At 36.8% G+C, this 19033-nt stretch overlaps 1 protein-coding gene across 10 annotated transcripts; it reads right to left on the bottom strand.

Moving 5' to 3' along the window:
• Positions 1 to 7853: 7853 nt before the first annotated feature.
• LOC120273814 lies at positions 7854 to 14644 on the bottom strand. Of its 10 annotated transcripts, none has more exons than XR_005540629.1 (6): positions 14451 to 14644; positions 14303 to 14322; positions 13414 to 13512; positions 8811 to 8912; positions 8267 to 8426; positions 7854 to 8179 (listed from the first exon to the last, which is right to left on the bottom strand). XR_005540629.1 is itself a non-coding variant. In XM_039280521.1 (5 exons), exons 1-5 carry the CDS (start codon positions 14621 to 14623, stop codon positions 8350 to 8352), a joined length of 471 nt encoding a protein of 156 aa, XP_039136455.1. In that variant the 5' UTR covers positions 14624 to 14644; the 3' UTR covers positions 7854 to 8349. The 10 variants fall into 10 exon arrangements, 6 of the variants coding, with proteins under 6 accessions (XP_039136455.1, XP_039136458.1, XP_039136457.1 ...); XR_005540630.1 differs by adding an exon at positions 10743 to 10844 and having other exon boundaries at positions 7854 to 8384; positions 13414 to 13509; XR_005540632.1 differs by lacking the exons at positions 7854 to 8179; positions 8267 to 8426; positions 8811 to 8912 and adding exons at positions 10108 to 10668; positions 10743 to 10844; positions 10928 to 10985 and having other exon boundaries at positions 13414 to 13509.
• Between the last annotated feature and the right edge of the window lie 4389 nt (positions 14645 to 19033).

Here is a 19033-nt window from a genome sequence, read left to right as displayed (position 1 = left end):
GATTAGCTTCTCTATAAGCAGAAGCTACAAAAATAACAGAAACACAACTTTTTTCAGAAGCCGGTCATGCAGTTTTTTAGAAGCAATTTTGTGGTTGCACAATTACTTAGTTCCCATTGTAAAATAAAAAAAAAATGACCAAGGTTTTTAAAGTTTCTCTCCAAACTTTTTGCATCCCTATCCAGTCTTCTTTGCCTTCAAGATCTGAAGATTTCTCCTCTAGGGCGCTCCTGCCCAGTCCTTTGTGATAAATGCATAATAATTGGGATATTATTATAATTCAATGGATATCCATTTTAGTAATTTACTACTCAAAAAGTCCTTCTACGAGTGCACATCCAAACAACTTCACAAATATAAAAGCACTTCTACATTAACATATCCAAACACAAAATACAAAGAAACACTTAAACTTACTCTAAGAAGCACTTTTTTAGAAGCTCTTCTACCAAAATGAAAAAAACATTTTTTTTTTCCAAAAGCCAATCCAAACAAAGCTTTAATATTTTGTATTTCTCTGGTTTTACTTTTATAAATTTTCTAATTTTATTTGAATAGTTGAGTATGGGTTTTTACCTTAGGAGTTTAGGCCGTAATTTTACTTTTGCACTATAGCCTTATATTGTAGATATTACACAGAAGGATTATGCAGTGCAGAGCTCAGCTCCAGCTACAGTGTAGCATTGAGGTGCTCAATGTTTAGTTGAAAAAGACAGGGCATATTTGAAACTGGTGGAACAAGTTGTAGCCATGTGCTTGCTTATATGCCACCATAGCCTTGGTTTAAGGCTTAAAGATGGTTTAAACACCATCATCAAGCTTTAATCATATTTTAATCCCCATCCACACCTGAGATCATCCTCTATACTTTGAAACTGAGAAAAACTTTAGAAGTTCTCCTCTAAGCGAATCATTGTCATAGCTTCCATTTACAACTAGGCCATTCTACTCTGTTTTCCTCTCCAAGATCGTGCTAGTAAAAAAATCTCAGATTTATGAGAAGCCTTAAAGGATCAATTTCAAGGTAGGTAGCATAGAGCATTGCTATGGGTTATTTGTGTGATTTTAACAGTGCTAATATCCTTTGCATTTTTGATGTGACTACACACATATATATTTATATAGCTATGTAATCATGAGGAGGATTATAGAGATGATGATGCATGTGATTGACGTTAATATTGATATGCATGCATATTTTCATACAATGATTGTAAGTGATCATAACTAATGCTTGTAAGTTAAGCTAGTTTAAACTAGTTCAAGTGGGCTTGAAAGTTAATATTGTTAGGTTGAAAAGATTAAACAATATTTCATATACACAAAACCTACAATGTACAAGGTATATATAGATACACAGTTATATAAATAAGGTAGCTATACAAATATAGATATACAGCTGTATACACAGCTGTATTCCCTAACACCCCCACAAACTCACGGGGGATCAAACATCGAGAGTTTGGACAAGAGAAAATCATGTTGTGCCCGTGTCTGAGATTTAGTAAACAGATCCGCAAGCTGACGCTCAGAAGGAACAAACTGGGGAGCCAGAATGCCTTTGCTGTACTGATCACGCAAGAAGAAAGCATCAACACCAATATGCTTGGAGAGGGAATGTTTGACAGGATTCAAAGTGATCTGAATGGCACCGGTGTTGTCACAATGTAGAGGAGTAGGAGCATGTGAGACAACACCAAGATCATGCAAAAGCCAACGCAACCAAACAATCTCCTCAGCAGTAGTAGCCATAGCGCGAAGCTCTGCTTCAGTGCTAGACCGAGAAACACCAGTTTGCTTCTTGGACTTCCAAGCAATGAGAGAAGAGCCCAAGAACAAACGAAGCCGCAATGTAGCGATCGATCGGGACGGATCACTAGCCCAAGTAGCATCGTAATAAGAACGAAGCTCCGGAGAACTGGCTCGAGAAAAAGAAGGCCTCGAGACGGAGTCGCTCAAGATAGCGCAAAAGCCTCAAAAAATGGGCATAGTGAATGAAGTAGGTGCACTAACAACCGACTCAAAACATGCACAAAGATAAGCAATGTCCGGACGAGTGAGGGTAAGATAGACCGGACTCCCAACCAAGTGACGAGATAGCGTGTCTGGATCGGATAAGGGAGTCCCCTCATCAGCACGCAACTGAAGATGTAGCTCCATAGGAGTGGTTACAGCACAAGAGTCAGAGAGAGCTGCCCATGCGAGGATATTAGATGTGTAACGCTGCTGGGACAACTGAAAACCAGTAGAAGTAGAAGTGATCTCAATGCCCAAAAAATAGCTCAATCGACCAAGATCGGGCTCATCCGGAAATGTTGCCGGGCTGATGCTCGACAAAAACCATACATGAGCGGGATCATCACCAATGATGATCATATCATCCACATAAAGTAACAACAAAGTCCGACCACGAGAGGAAGAGTGCACAAACAAAGCGGGATCATGCGGACTAGGCCGAAAAACCAAGAAGCAAACCACAGTAGAATCGAACGCTCAAACCAGCCCGAGGAGCCCTGTTTGAGACCATAGAGAGCCTTCCGTAGGCGACAAACCAAACCAGAAGGAGAAGAAAAACCAGGGGGAGGAAGCATGTAAACCTCCTCCTGGAAGATCCCCGTGAAGAAAAAGCATTCTTCACATCAAGCTGAAAGAGGGACCATCGTCGAATAGCAGCTACAGCAATGAGAGCTCGAATGGTAGTCATATGAGCGACGGGAGCAAAAGTCTCATCATAATCTCGCCCCTCGCCTCCCGCCGAAAACCACGAGCCACAAGGCGAGCCTTTGTACCGCTTCTACGTAACCGCCGAGCGAGTCTTGACTTTATAGACCCACTTGCGGTAATGGGAACAAAGACCGTGAGGAAGGACAACCAAATCCCATGTAGAGGTGCGCCGAGCGCCCAACTCGCCAGACATAGCAGCCTGCCACTCGGGTATTTTGACGCCTCCTCGGAAGAAGATGGCTCTGGAGGGCCACGGGAGGGAGAAATAGGTAGGTCAAGAAGCTGAGAGGCAAGATTAAGGCGATCAGGGGGATGACGATCACGAAGAGGATAGCGACGCGTGGGGATCATCCGCAGGGAACACATCGAGGAAACCGCTGGCGCCGGGGTGACCGCTCAGAAGAGGAGGAGCGGGAATAGAAACATGGGACGTGAGGGTCAGCAGCTAACGGTGAAACGGATGGAGGAGATACGGTGGAGGTGGGGGACAGAGGAGGTGGTGAGGACACAATGAGAAACTGAACATCGGTCGATGTAGTAGAGGAGTGAGAAGAAGAGGAAGGGGAAGGAACAAAGAAAGGACGATCCTCAACAAAAAGAGACATCACGCCGAGATACGGAGGCGACGCTGTAACAGATCATAACACCGATAGCCTTTTGTGCTCGTGGACTATAATCAAGGAAGACACAAGGAACAGATCGAAAGTAAAAGTTTAGTCCGCTCTCGAGGCATAAGGGAGGACATAACACAAACAACCAAACACACGAAGATGAGAATAACGTGGTGGGTCGGAGAAAAAAACATTCCCTCGGACTACAACCCCTGAAGAAAGGAAGAGGGTTGAAGATTGATGAGGTAAATAAAGAAGAGAGATGCCTCAGCTCTCAAAAGTGAGGGGGAACATGGGAGGCAATGAGAAGAGTCCGAGCGGTTTCAAGAATATGACGATAGCCTTTTTTCAAGAAGGCTACATTCGAGCATGGGCACCAGGACAAGAGAGTCGAGGAAGAGTGCCGTGGGAGGCAAGAACCTCACGAAACTCATGAGAAAGATATTCCTCCCCGAATCGGAACGGAAAGTACGAATGGTGGCGTAAAAATTGCACGCACCATATTAGAGAAATCAATATAAACCTTTAAAAAAACTCGTAACGAGAACGCATAAAAATAAATCCAAGTGTAACGAGAGAAATCATCAACAAAAAAATAACATAATAACGATGTCCACCTTTTGAAACAAACGGGCAGACCCCAAACATCCGAATGAACTAATTCAAACGGAGACCCGCACTCTAGACACACTGGAAAGGATACGGGAGTTGTAGCTGCTTGCCAAGCTTACAACCCGAACAAGAATGAGAATTATCAACTAAAAACACGACCTAAAAAGCCTTGATGAATAAGAAAAAGATGCATCGAGAACCACTAGGATGGCTAAGCCGATGATGCCACCGATGGAAACGAATCAAAGAGAAAACAATAAATAGAGGTCACTGGAATGTAGAAGAGGATGGAAGACGAAGATGATCGAGCACATACACCCCACTATGGCGACTGGCCGCCCAATGAGGGTCCCTCAGAAGACGCATCCCCGCATACACGACAACCAAACTCATCAGAAAATAACAAGATAGCCAAGAGAAGCGAGTTGGCTAGCGTAAATAAGGTTCATGGAGAGTCGTGGTACAAAGGCAACATCGTGAATATGAAAATGAGTGGTGTGTAGGAGGCCACGACTAGGATGAGAAGTGTCGTGCCATTAGCAATAATGACACGAAGATCGGAAGAAAAAAAGGATGAAGAGAGTGAAGGTGGGTAGCATCATAGGTCATATGAAAAGAAGCTCCGCAGTCAAGTAACCAAGAGGGACGAAGAAATACCCGTGAGGTGCAGAGGCGATCGATGGGTGAGTGGAGACGCCGGAGGCATCCCCGAGTGAGTATCAGTCAAGAAGGAGATATCTCGACCCTAGAAAGTCACCGATAAGTTAGTCGAACCGCCAGCCAGACACATGGACCACTTTGAGTAGGTGAGGGTGGGTAATGCAGGCACGCAGGCCGCTATCCGAGCCCGCTGAAGCTATGCGACACTCAAGACGTAATACGGCTGGAGCATGGCAAGAATGACACCGAATCGACTCGCCGAGGAGGTGCACTAGAAACCGGTCCCCCGAGATCGAGATGAGGGACTGACAGAGCGCTAAGACCGAGAGACGGCATCAAAGGAGCAATGACCGAGATCTGGTGCCGCTGGGAGCAAAGAAGAACAGAGTGAGAAGCGCAGTGGTGGAACCACATCTAAGGATCAAGACGCAGTCTCCTCAAAGCAAGTCACATATGCCGTAGTATCACTAGCGCATCTGAGGTGTAACCCGGCGTAGTAGCCGAGCCCCGAACGGCCTCGAACTCGTGGCTAAGACGCATGAGAAACTCATAAGTACGAAGATAATCACGATCCCGAGCAATGGCAAAGACACTTGGCACAGTCGGAGAAGGAGAGGGTGTCATCTCATCACACCGACGCCATAAATCACCGAAGCACCCAGAAAGAACCGAGATGACGCCTCACGCCGATAGGTAGATGTGAGAGTCTCAGAGGAAGGAGTAGCGCAACGCCCGATCGGAAGGAAGATAGAGTGCGCGCAGATGATCCTCAAATCGCCTTGGTCAGAAAGATCACAAACGACCAAGCGAATAGGAAGCTCACATGGATCGACAGATGATAGCATGGTACGAGCATCATCTCAGCCCACTCGAGCAAGTCAAGAGTCGGGAAGAGGACGGCCGATAATCGAGACGAAGAAGAGCTGTAAGAGGCGACTAGAAGAAATCGGAGGCGGACGGTACCATCAACATGACCCCAAAGATTAAGTCCGCCAAGAAGCACACGTGAAAATGGACGCACTATGCTTTTATAATTCTTGCCATCGAGCATAACATCTCGCCTTTTGCAGATAAGAAACCCGAGCAGTAGGCTATGGAAAACACACCGCTGGTCGAGGGCGGCGCGGCGCCGCTAACGAGCACACGGGCGCGCAAGGGCCGAGGACGGCGCAGCGGGCGCTGGGCGCGCTGACGCGCTGGGCGCTGCTGCGGGACGCTGCTGGGGCCGAGGACGACGCGACTGGACGCTGGCGGCGCGGCAAGACGCTGGCGCGACGGCTGACGCGCTGCTGGGACGACGCGGCGGCGGGATACGCTGGCGCGGCTGCTGACACGCGCGCAGCCGGGCTGGCGCGTCGCGTTGCCGGTCGCTGCGGCGACGGGCGGGTTGCTGGGACGCGCGCGCGGGCGGCGCGGGCGGCGCGGGCCGGGCGTCAAGGCGCGCGGCTGGTCACGGCGGGCGAGGCGCTACTGGGCTGCGCGGCGCGCGGGCGGCATGGGCGCGGCTACAGGGCGGCGCCTACTGGTCGCTAGGTGGCGGCGCTTACCGGTCGCTGCTGACCGGACGCGCTGGGGCGGCGGGCGGCCGGGCGCTACAGGGCGAGGCGCGCGCGTGGGCGGCGCGGCCGGTCGCACGCGGCGCGCGGGCCGCCGAGGGCTGCTGCTGGATCGAGGGAGGCGGCGCGGAAAAATTAGGTTTAGAAAAACCTCTCTGATACCATGTTAGGTTGAAAAGATTAAACAATATTTCATATACACAAAACCTACAATGTACAAGGTATATATAGATACACAGTTATATAAATAAGGTAGCTATACAAATATAGATATACAGCTGTATACACAACTGTATTCCCTAACAAATATTAGGAGAAGCCCAACCGAATATTAGAGGTAAGTTTCTAGCCTTGCATATTTTGTTTAATATTCTAAAGTTGAGTGTTCATTTATTGATAATAAAAGTATTGGAAAGTATTTCCTATGAAATTATGCAAATTGTGCGCATACATTTGCCAAAATGTGTTAAATGATCTATTTAGAAATATGAAAACTTTGTTTAGTAATCATTCATGTACATCTTTATTCCAAAGAATTCTGAGTTCTATTTGTTATATATACATTTTTATTTATTTTTGAAGTTTGAAATCTTATATTAGGTATATATATATATATATATGTATATGTATTCACATGTTTTGTTATACATGTATTTATTCATAAATATTTCTATATACTCCTACATAAATCTTTTAAGAATACTTGGATATAATCTTAACATATGTACATGTATATAGTCCCACAAATACATAAGGTATCTAGATATTAACAAGGGACAACTTTGAGTAATGGCAAATTTTGGAAATTCTAAATATTAGACTAGCATGGTGTTTTGTTGGAAAATTATTGCTCATAAAATTTACATTACCTAATATGACGAATCAGGTGTATTATTCGAGAATTATTTGATAAAAGCATTATTTTTCTAAGACCCTACATAAAGTGCCTTAACTTTATTTATATTTAGGAAAGGTTGGAATATTATTCTATTATCCCACTACAATAAAAAAAAACGTAATTTGCGATACATTTTTGTGACACAAAAAATCTAAACTATGTCGCAAAATATAATTTGCAACATAATCTATGACACAATAAAATGTGTCGCATTTCAGGTGTTGCAATTTTTTGCGAAAATTTTGAAAATGTGTCACAAAATTTGCAACACAAAACAAAAATGTTGCAAATCTCATTGCAATTCATGGGTTTTCTGAGACAATATTTGCAACTTAATTTACAACGATATGCGACATTTTTTTGCGACAATTTTATGTGTCACAAATTGTATTGCAACTATGTAAGACTTTTTGCAACATTTCTTGCGACACATTTTGATTGTTGTAAAAATTTTACGTGTCGCAAATTGTATTGCTACTACATGAAACTTTTCGCAACAAATCCTGAGACACATTCCAATTGTTGCAAATTGTGTCACAAAGTATGTTGCAACTTTGTGAGACATTTCGCAACACATTTTTATTGTCACAAATTATGTTGCAAATTAATTATTTATAAGAAACATAACAGCAACACGATTTGCGATTATTTGTAATAATTTTATAAACATATTTTACAAACCTATTTTAAAGCCTAATTTACAATCCTTCAATAATAACTTTTTATAATATTTTACACAATAAACATTCCGATCTATAAGTATCCAAAACAATAATGCAAGACAGAATATAATAGTCCAAACATATAATACAACAAACCAGTAAAAAAATGTAATGGTTCAAACATCTAATAGGACAATCCAATACAAAATACAATAGTCTAAACAGCTAATATAACAATAGAAAGTTATAAAAGAATCTAATGTAGTAATTCAAAACATCACATTCATTTTGTTGTAATTTTATCGAAACCCTTATCTTACTGTTGGGCTGAAGCCTGAGGCTGTTCAACATCCTCTGAAGTGTGAGGGCCATGTAAAAAATAGACTCCCCAATCCTAGTAGTAGCATGTGTAGCCTTTAATCAAGGGGGAGAATGTTGGTTGTTGATTGAAGGCAGCTGCAATGGATGTAATTCAGAGTGTTTTATCATACATATTTTTGTTATCACTCTGCATGTCCTGTTTCAATCTGAGTGTTTCCTTACCCTCATCAATCAAGCCACGTCTCATATCATCAAACAACTTCAAGGATTCACTAATTGGTCAATCCCTGTAAGAGCTATTCATCTTATTTTATTTGTACTCCTTGATTTCCTTGAGCAGCTAACAATAAGGACAAGACAAAGTCAACACTTGTCCTGTCAACTTGATGAAGATATAACTATGTTATTTCATAGTACAGTGAACATGATTATTTGAAAGATGAGAATATAACCATGTTATTCCATAGTACAGTTCACATGATAGTTTGATAGATCCTAGAGGAAACTGCTTTCAACTCTACTCCATTATGAAGCATAAAAACTTTGTGAAATAGGAATATGCATCAAAGCCACAAATTTATCTACATCAAACCTGGTGATCAACGTAGGCAAGATACTTTTCAATTAGCTTAACAACTAGATCATAGATCTCTTGGAAATAATCACTGGTGTAAGTAACCTAATAGGAGTCTCATATATATATATATATGTTAAAATTATGCTAAGAAAATATATATGATATGGACTCAAAAGACCAGCAGCCTACCTTGAAAGGCTTCCAGCCCAACCACTAGACAATGTCCTGTATATGTCCTGTAAATGGTCAATGTATTCTCTCTTTTCAGCTTCAGGATTAGTATCATCAAATCTGTACACAGTGAGTAAAAGGCATAAAAACCCTAATTAAACCATAAGAAGATAAAGAAAACCTATTGTCCATCTTAGTCAATTCAAACTTTCAATCAACAATGACAGTATATGAAAAGAAAACTTGTAGTGTTCACATCAAACTTCAAATTTATGATTGAAGACAAAGAAAACCTATTATCTATCTTATTCAATTTAATCCTTGAATCAGCAATGATTGTTTAGGTAAAGAAAAATGTTAAGTGTTTAACACTATGCGGTGACCTAGATATTAGAAGATGGAATGTGGACTTATAACTTTCTCTGATAACCTTCTATCAAAAATTAAATAAAATAAAATAATAACAACCAATATTGTTTACATATGAAAAGTATCAAACAAGCATGTAATGCACCAAACATACTATGGAGCTAGGATGAGCAGAGTCGGTTTGGTACTAAATAAAAGACAAATTAAATAAACAAAGTCTGAAAAGAAGACTTCAATAATTCAATCAATCAAACCAAAGATGGACAACTTGAATTGGCAAAAACACTTTCCACACTTCAAGAATTCTAGTAGACCTTATAATATAGTATGCACTATGCAGTCAAAAAGTAAAAAGATAGAATAGTTACAAATTGTTTTTACCACAAACAAATAAATAATAGTAGCCAATTACATGAGATTTATGATGAAACAGTTCACATAGGAATAAAAAGAGCAAGCTCTTTCTATCAATAAAAATCTATAGCAATAAATCAATGCTAAAGCAATCACATAATAAAGTTAGGCTGGATAATTAATAAAAAACATATACGAGAGAAAATATCGACAAGCAGAAGAAATTCATTCCTACGAAAGTGAGAAGAAACCAACACCAAATTAATAATAATAAAAATAAATAATTAAATAATATAAATGTTATGGATACCTCAGATAATAAGATCTATTTCTCTCTCTTGCTAGGCCAAAGTTTATAAACATGGCCTATGTAAATCATCACATAAGGATCCTATTCAGCGAATTCTATAGCTTGCAGTTAAAAATTTATAAGACAGAGTACCTTGCCATGGCCAATATGTAGATAGCCATTTGGTTCTAGAGGAAAACGAGTCAACACTTTACCACCTGTCTTCTCAAGATGTGTCTTTAGTAGATCCATTGTGTTCTGAGCACTTAATTTAGGTCTCCCATCACTATAAATGATCTTAGTGTGAACCAAGTAAATGATAAGAATACTATTGTTAGAAGATAATGACAATATGGTACCAACATTCTTTCTTTGGCTTCTTCTGTAATGAAAATTGACAGGAAAAGTGGGTATAAAATACTACAACCTCTTCGGATGAGTAAATACCATTAACTTATTTACCTACAATATTAACTTCAGATTGTCAAGGGGATCACAAATCAACTCATTGCTTCAGAATAATTTGGTCATTTCAAAATAATGCTCTTGAGATTATAAGAACCAACATGAATAAAATGAGGTAGCCTCATCCGCATAAACATATATGAGAGCAAAATTAAATTGTAACTAAATTGTTCAAAGCAAATGAAACCATGAGCTAAAAAAAATAATGCAAAAAGTCAAAACAAATAAAAGATGAAATCATCAAACATATATTATCTCATATAGATGTAACAGAAACATCAAAATTTAGATTTATTTTTATAGTACGATGTAGTTTTCCTTTGGCTGTGGAAATATCAAAAAAGGATTGATTTTTGTCTCAATAGGCAGTGCAGAGTCAATCGGGGGCTTGCATTTATCCTAGAGAAGAGAAGTTTGAACAATAGATTAGGAAAAGCATGATTCTTCAAGGGATAACCTAGTACATATCCTACCTCAGGTTTTGCAGGTTTTTCTTTCTTTTTCTTCAAGAGCTTTTTATCATTAGATTCTATCTTCTCTCCCAGTAATTGGCAAATTTTATCATCAATCATATCCTGTTATAACATCCATATCAAATTAGAACTCAACAATGCAACAAGTGATGATGGAAGTTCAAGGCAGCACATAAAAATCACACCTTTACTATTTCAGTATCTGCCCATGGTTGCAGCTTTCTAACTTCTCCACATAGCTTGCTGATAAGTGCTTATATATAAATATTACAAAGTATATTTTTCTTACATTGAACATCACTTTTATTAGATTTTATGGCTCATTCATGTGTATTTGTGTTCTTTTGTGCATTTAGTATTATGGAGACAAGTTTGGAAGAAAGGAAGCAAAAATAGATCATGGACGCAATTGTTGAGGAAACTCTTGGACCAAACAAGGACCAAGGCACAAATTGTGCTCATAGACATGTGGGTGTGTGCCAACCTCCAAAATGCTCAAGTGAATATACAAATTGGAGGGACACAAAGGCAGTCACACTCATATATTTTGACTTGTGCAATATTGTCAAGAGCTTTGTCAATGTGTTTGAAAGTAATACACGACGTGATCTACCACATAGTTGTGTGCCCAACTTGGCAGCCTCGATGAAGAAAATAAAGTCGGGAGCATTGTAGCGAAAGTACTACAGCAGTTTACTATAACAAAATCATTGTAGCACTTACTGTTCACAGCGTACATGTAAACAAAAACCTGGAAATCCACACGGCCGTGTAGAAATTCCACACGCCTATGTGGATGCCCAATTTCAGCCCTATAAATACCACTTTGAGAGTTTTATTTGGGGATCTTCTTCCTATCTTTTGCCTATCTTTTACGGAGAGTACAACTAAGGTTTGGAGAGGTTTTTGCTGAAATTTTGGGGTGTTCCTACAGTATTCCACATCGAGTTCCTATGGAGGAGAGCTATTGGAGGAGCTTTCGTCGGCATTGATTCGGCGGACAAAGGGGTCCTTAGAGAAGATGAGGTGGCTCCTCAAGATCATCGACACGAACGACAAGAGAGTTATCTCTATGGATTGCTTGCACTTACCTTTGATTTCATTGTTGATTTTGTATTGCTCCATGGAGAGCTAAACCCCTAGTGGTTGCTTGGACTTGTAAACCCTATGTGATTTTTTTCATTGACTCTTATTATGTTTCCTTTAATTGATGTTTTAATTAAGTTTTAATCTTGTGTGCTTATTGATTTAATTTTCCCTTAGAGTGATACTAGGGTTGAGAATCTATCTAGGTAATCCTTTAAAGGGGTGCAACTTCATTAGGAGAGTATCCCTTTCTGCAGGAGCATAATGTAAAGGATTAGTCACGATTGACCTTAGATTTGGGACCGTGTGTCTTTGGATCTCCACGACTCATTAAACTTCAATTAGGAGATATAATATTAGTCTTGCACTTGAAACAATAGTCCTAGGGTGAGCATTATCCGGGTACCCCATTTTACTATTGATTACCTCTTTTTACTCTTCTTGCTTGTTTTCTTATCTCTTTTACTTTTCTTCGCATTAATATCTTGAATCAAATCACTAATTGGTCTTCACTCTAGCTAAATAGCAATATTTGGTGTTTCCGAACAACTATTCCCTGTGGATTTGACTAACCACTTACAATGGTATTTTATTACTTCGACGACCTGTGCACTTGTGGTATACACACGCAAGGGGTGTGTCACTTGCCAACTAAAGAAAAGGATAGTTTGAATGTAAACCTTAAGAATTTGCAAGTAACAGTCTACACAATAAATATTTAATTAACATGAATAGGGAGAGTAAACACAGGGTATATAATCAAAGAAATGAACAGTAGATCCAAAAATGTCATGAAGACATTCTACTTTGGAAAATACATGATATAAGATAATTTCTCTCAAAGTAGGGACCTAAGAATAATTCCAAAGTGAACTCTAGAACAAATGGGCACATTTATCACCTAAGAAAATGCATCTACCATGAAAGGTCTCAAGTAATAGCATAACACCAGCAAGTGACATTTAAAGACTTATCGACCTTGAATAGAAACTTGAAGGCCACTAGAAAAAAGAATGTAGCATGTAAGAGAATAGGTCTAATTATATTGGTCATTTCAATAAAAATAATTAATACAAATTTAAGTATCTTACATATATTTGAACTAGCTCACTAAAAACATAATGAAGAGGCAGAGAAAAAATGAGGCATTATACATAAACATATCAGGACATGAGTTATGGAGAAATACACAACTGCCAAGAAAACACATCTCCAATCTCATATCCTACATATTGGCCAACATGCTTCAAACAACACTTGTTACTAAAAATAGTCTTTTAATAAACAACAACAACAACAACAACAACAACAACAACAACAACAACAACAACTGTGATCATTCCACTTATAATACAAATGAATAAATCAGACTAAAAATTCCATCGCTTGGTTTTGATTTTGTAAAGTATTTTCCATGATGATATTGTATCAAATAAATTTTTTAGCAAACCATAAAGTACCATGAACAAGGGCAAATAATAATTAAAGTGTCATAAATGAAAAATGTGGATTATACAATCATGATACCACTCATTAGATAAACTTTCGATCATACTCAAAACCGAAAAAGATAATTAACTCCAACCATTTATGCTATGACGCTGCTCCAAAATGGCATTCATGTTTCCATCAAGAATAGCATTGACAGTGGATTCTATTTCTTCAATAGAGACATCAACTCCTGCTGATTAACTATATGAAGTCAAGCTATAACAAATTAAAAAAGGGGAAAAAAGTGCAAGTAGAATAACGTAAGAGAAGCCATAATCTATAGCTCTATGTCTCATTGAAAGCACACCAATTTATTATTTTTAATATATCTGAACTTCTTTCTAATAACTCATACACATATGCAATTGTGAAGATGCTGGCAATCACATAAATTAAAAATGAATAAATAGATTCGCATATGTTCTTGTTGCTTGTTTCTTTCAATTCCTAATTGCATCATCATAAAAGAAAGGACCTAAAGACTAGCATAATCAAATAAATGTTAGCTTTAATTCAGAGTAAACTTAATATTGTCCGAATAAAATGTGAAAATTTTAACTGAACAAATTAAGAAGCTAGATCAGACAATCAGTGCATATCCTTCAAAAAAAGAGTTAACTCAAACTTTGAAGGATAGACGATCATGTGCCATTTTAACATTATAATCTTAGAAAAATAATTTCTGAATTAACTAGGCTTTGACAGTGCATTGATGTGTTGATGTGTGTGAACATCAATGTCATATTTAACCTCAAACATGAACACAAATACATTTTTGAAGGATAAACAGCAAATGGAGTCTATCTAAACTTAGAATAGAATATTCCAAATTTATAAAATTAACTTAAAATCAATATCTCTTCAAGGTTTGAAATTAATACGCCACACAATAATAAACACATTCACCTCTAAAAAAACCCAAAACAAAATCACATCACAAAATGACCTAAAACAAACCAAGATTCACAAATCAAAACACTCACCACTCAAAATCCTTCGCATCCTATAAACCACAAAGAACACAAACATTTGATAATCAACAACTTGAGTAGAAGAACATTGGATAGTAATTAGGGTTTAAAACGAACAGAATAAGGAAACGAAAGTGGGGAATGGCGCTGGAGATGATACCTGCCAGAAGGATCCAAATAGAGATGCCATGGATGGATGGATGGATGGAAGTGGAGGCCGGAGAGTGGTGTCGGATGCAGAGGCGAAGTGCGATTGAAGAGGAGGAAGACAAGGAGGATGAAGAAGAGGAAAACAAGGAGGATGAAGATGAGGAAGACAAGGGGGCAATGCATAGAGAGAGAGAGAGAGAGGCCGCCCGCGTGGGATGAGATTGAGATGGAGGAGATTTTATATTATCTTTTTATTATATTATTAAATTATTGTTTAATTTAATTTATGCATTGCTTATTTGTTTTAACTAACAGTGAATTTACTTTTAAAAAAATAATATATATATATATATAGATATATTGCATATATATATATATATGAATGAATATTATTAAATAAGGAAAATGATCTGGAAGGGGATATTAGTGAGGTTTTAGTTTCTGGTATTATAAAAATGATTATAGGTCATCTTCTTTCCTTGTTTTTTTATGACTTTTTTTCTGTTTTTTTAGGAATGTTCCTTCCTTATGATTATTGTTTTCTTTTCTCTTATATTATTGTTTTTTATTTAAGATTTTCTATTTAAGTTGCTATATATTTTGCAACAACAATAGATCGTTCCAAATAATGTGTCACAAACCAAATACATGCTGAGTCCCAAAATTTTGTGACACATTTTGTGACATTCTTGGATGGTTAATTTTTTTTGCGATACAATTTGGTTTTTTCTGCAATATTTTTTATTTTTTGTTGCACATTATTGCAATCTGTGTCGCAAATTTGCAACACTTTTACGTGTCGCAAATTTATGTGTCACAAATAGCATTTTTTGTTGTATCCTTATATCTAAAATTTATGGGTATTATTTTGTTAAAATGGGTGGTTGAACTATTGCACACTTGTATTATATTTATTTTATGGGAAATTTTGTACTAGTCACTGTATATGCATGTTTTTGCTAATGGGGAGGTGCATTGGTCATATCGATAAGTATCTATTATTTTGACATATTGTGCATCTAATATTCTGATTTGATAAGCTGAGAATGGCTTTGAAATTTTGTTTGATTATGATCCACTACAAGAAGATGTTGAATTAGAAACCGTAATTTAGCAACAGACTTGGTATTTCATTTGCTAAACATGGATAGTTGTATATATTATTATCTTGTATCATATCATCATACCATTTCTAATTTTTCTAATTTTATGATGTGTATTAAGCATGCAATTCAGAAATGCTAGCATAACTTTTACTGGATAACATATATGTTTCTTTCCCTAATTGTATGGGCGGGGTTTCATAAATTTCATCTTGTGCTATGACATTGATAAATAGGTTAAACATACTTGATGTGGTTTATGTTTTTCTTTTTGATTTTTTTTTAAAGATTAGATTTTTATATGAGACTCTTAAAACAAACTTTGTGTAAGTCACTGGAGGCTCATGAATAAAATTATCCATTAGAAGGCAGATGTCTTTTGTTAAATGTAAGATAGCTAGCTATTTGTGATTTTTTTACAACTTGTATTGCGGAAATAAAATTTGCATTTCCATTACTATCATATTAACAACAGAAAAAAAAAACATAATTTAGTAAAGAGCAAGTGTAAGGTTTTTGTATTTTTTCTTTTAAGTAAGAGATAATAATAAGTTAGAGAGGAAAAAAAAAGCATAGCTTAGAAAAGAGAATTTAAAATTTTGGTGATCTCCAAATTCCTGCATAGAAAATTTTATCAAGTTCAATGGACATGAAATGCTCTATGATAATCATAGCAGTCTCGATGATTAATGAAAACCAGAAATTTTATCCAAAGATGCATCACTCATATTTCCCATCTTATCAGTAATTCATAGAAATACATACTTTCATTTTAGAAATTCTAGATTACATATCCAATTATATTTAAGAAATACCAAAAATTAATGGAGCAGCTAAAATAGTGTGTGAGTGATACATGCTAAGATTGTTATAAGTAGATCTAGTCCCAAATTTTGGAGAACATTCATGGAAGAGCTATGATGCATGTAACCACTTTAAGACCTAGTGAGTATTTGAATTGAAAATATGCAAGTCCAACATCTGATAATGAAAAATGAAAAATTAAATTTATTTAATTCAAAGGATCCACAATGCACAAGGTTTGAGTAACTATTCTGAAGAGTTAATGTGTTGATGGCGTGTCATTTCAATGGCTAGTTGAAACAGCAAAAGCCAAACAAAAGCAATGAAAACATTTGGTATAATATATTACTAAAAGATAATGGGCCATGCAACAAAGAAATTAAAAAAAAAAACGGCAACCAGACAAAAAAAAAATGTTAAAGACTGAGATTAATTGTCACATAAAATTTTTATAAAGCAAAATTACAAAGAAATCCTTGATATGTTTGTAAATTTTGAAGAAACATGCAATTAGTGAACCAAATTTTTTTACAATCAAGTTCTTGTTATTACTATCATGAATGTTGAGTTAAAGATCAATCATTGCATAGAAAACAAATTGGGATGACAAATTATTTTCCTTGGTTTATTTTGTTTAATCTGCTACAATGTACTACTTGACTGAACTAAAATTTTATTTTCGTTTACTTTAAAAACAGTAAACTGCAAAATAATAGGTAAACAACTAAAAACATAAAAATACAGAGAATAAACAAAAAAAAGATGGAAATAAAACATTTAATATTTGAAGCTAAGCTTGGAAAGAAGTTGGAGGAAGTATGAATGAAAATATGCAATATTGTTAAAAAGAGAGAGTGTGTCTGAACATTTAATGGAACGAATAACATGCCTCACTCTCCTCTCACATCCATCATAGTCCATCTTCACCTTCAACTCCGCAGTCTAATTCACATATAAACATAGCATGACAACTGTTAAGCTACAAATAAATACCATACATACAGAAAGAAGTTAAAAACACAATAGTAAGCTTCTCACCTGCAATGGTTTCCCTTTCTTCAATTTGAGGGTTCTCTTTGTATTGGCAACACTGCAATGACTTCCTTTTCTTCAACTTGAGCTTTGTACATTTATATTCATGAGGATGACAACTTGAGCTCTTGTGAGCTCTTGAAAGTTGAACATCTGTTTTCAACATAATAAATTCGTGTGTATGTGTGTGTGTGTGTGTATGTATATAGATATATTATGTTTGAATAATTAAACATAATATTCTAGTGAGTCCTTAAAACTTTAAAATCAACATTTGTTTCAGCATAATATATTCATATATATATATATATATATAGTACATTTGAATACTTAAACACAATATTGTATATATATGGTATACTTGAATACTCGATCATAATATTGAGCCATCTAAATTGTAATGGATTTTCATTCTCCTATATTTATGTCAAGAGTGATGTAAGCAACTAAGCAGCCAAAGAATTCTAGAGAAAATTAAGTGGATGTGATTCATTGAGAGACGTGTATATATTTAAGTCTTGAAACATTATATTTATTTTACTTATTGTCTACCCAAGTAAGTCATTTCAAAATGTGCATATATATTTTTTTAATGATAAAACAATGATTTAACCTTTCATGCTAATGTTATGATTTTAATCATAAAAATATTTATCTCTTTCTTTCACAGTGTGTTGCAGCTTATCGATTACTTGAATTCTCTTTGCTACCACTTGGCATTTTAGGTTAGTCTTATCCAAAATATTGGCAATTTGGCATTTATTCAAGTGAAGCACATTGCAAAGGTAAGTTTTGTGTATTTTTTATATATGAATTTAAAAAATATAATAGTTTTTTTATGAACTATGATAGGGTCACATGTACATGATATTTCATGCCACTAGATATACAACAATTAACCATTCCGATGCTTTAAACCATCATTAGAAATTGTAATGTTCAATATGATCAATGATTTGATATTCATGCAGTTTTCTTTTTAAACACAATATTTTAATTATTAGAGGTCCAATAAACAATGTTAACTGATTCAATCCTTTTATAACATAGTGCTTTTTGAAATGAATTCAGAAAGAAGTTAGATGTATGTTTGGCTTAAAGATGGGTTTATGAATCCTGATTATTTACAAGGAATCCATGAATTTATTGATTTTGCAAAGAGGCACCCAAAGTGTATGGATGAAATCAAAATCAAGTGTCCCTGTAATCATCGCAAATGTCAAAATCGTGCCTATTTGGATGAAAATAGAGTTAGATATCATCTAATAAAGTATGGATTCGTAAGGTACTATTACCGATGGATTCTCCATGGAGAACCTAATGAGCCACATATCGATGCTCATGGTGAACAGGATGTGACTGCTAAACTAGTTACAAGTGCTGGACCATCATCATATAATATATATGAGCATATGGTCATAGATGCTGGAGGGCTTGATTTCTCACCTACTTCTATGGAGGAACCTCCAAATGCAGTGGCTCAGAAATTATTTGATATGTTAAGAGCCGCTAACCAAGAGACATGGCTGGGCTGTGAAAATCACTCACAACTATCAGTGGTTATAAGGATGTTAAATATGAAGGCAGAACATCATTTATTAGAAAGGTGTTTCAATGACCTCTGTCAATTATTGAAAGAAATGTTACTGGCCAA

The sequence above is a fragment of the Dioscorea cayenensis genome, chromosome 12 (assembly GCF_009730915.1).
Source record: "Dioscorea cayenensis subsp. rotundata cultivar TDr96_F1 chromosome 12, TDr96_F1_v2_PseudoChromosome.rev07_lg8_w22 25.fasta, whole genome shotgun sequence".
Taxonomy (NCBI): Eukaryota; Viridiplantae; Streptophyta; class Magnoliopsida; order Dioscoreales; family Dioscoreaceae; genus Dioscorea; species Dioscorea cayenensis.
Note: the sequence above shows the minus strand (reverse complement) of the source record. Positions and strands in the feature narration are given on the sequence as shown.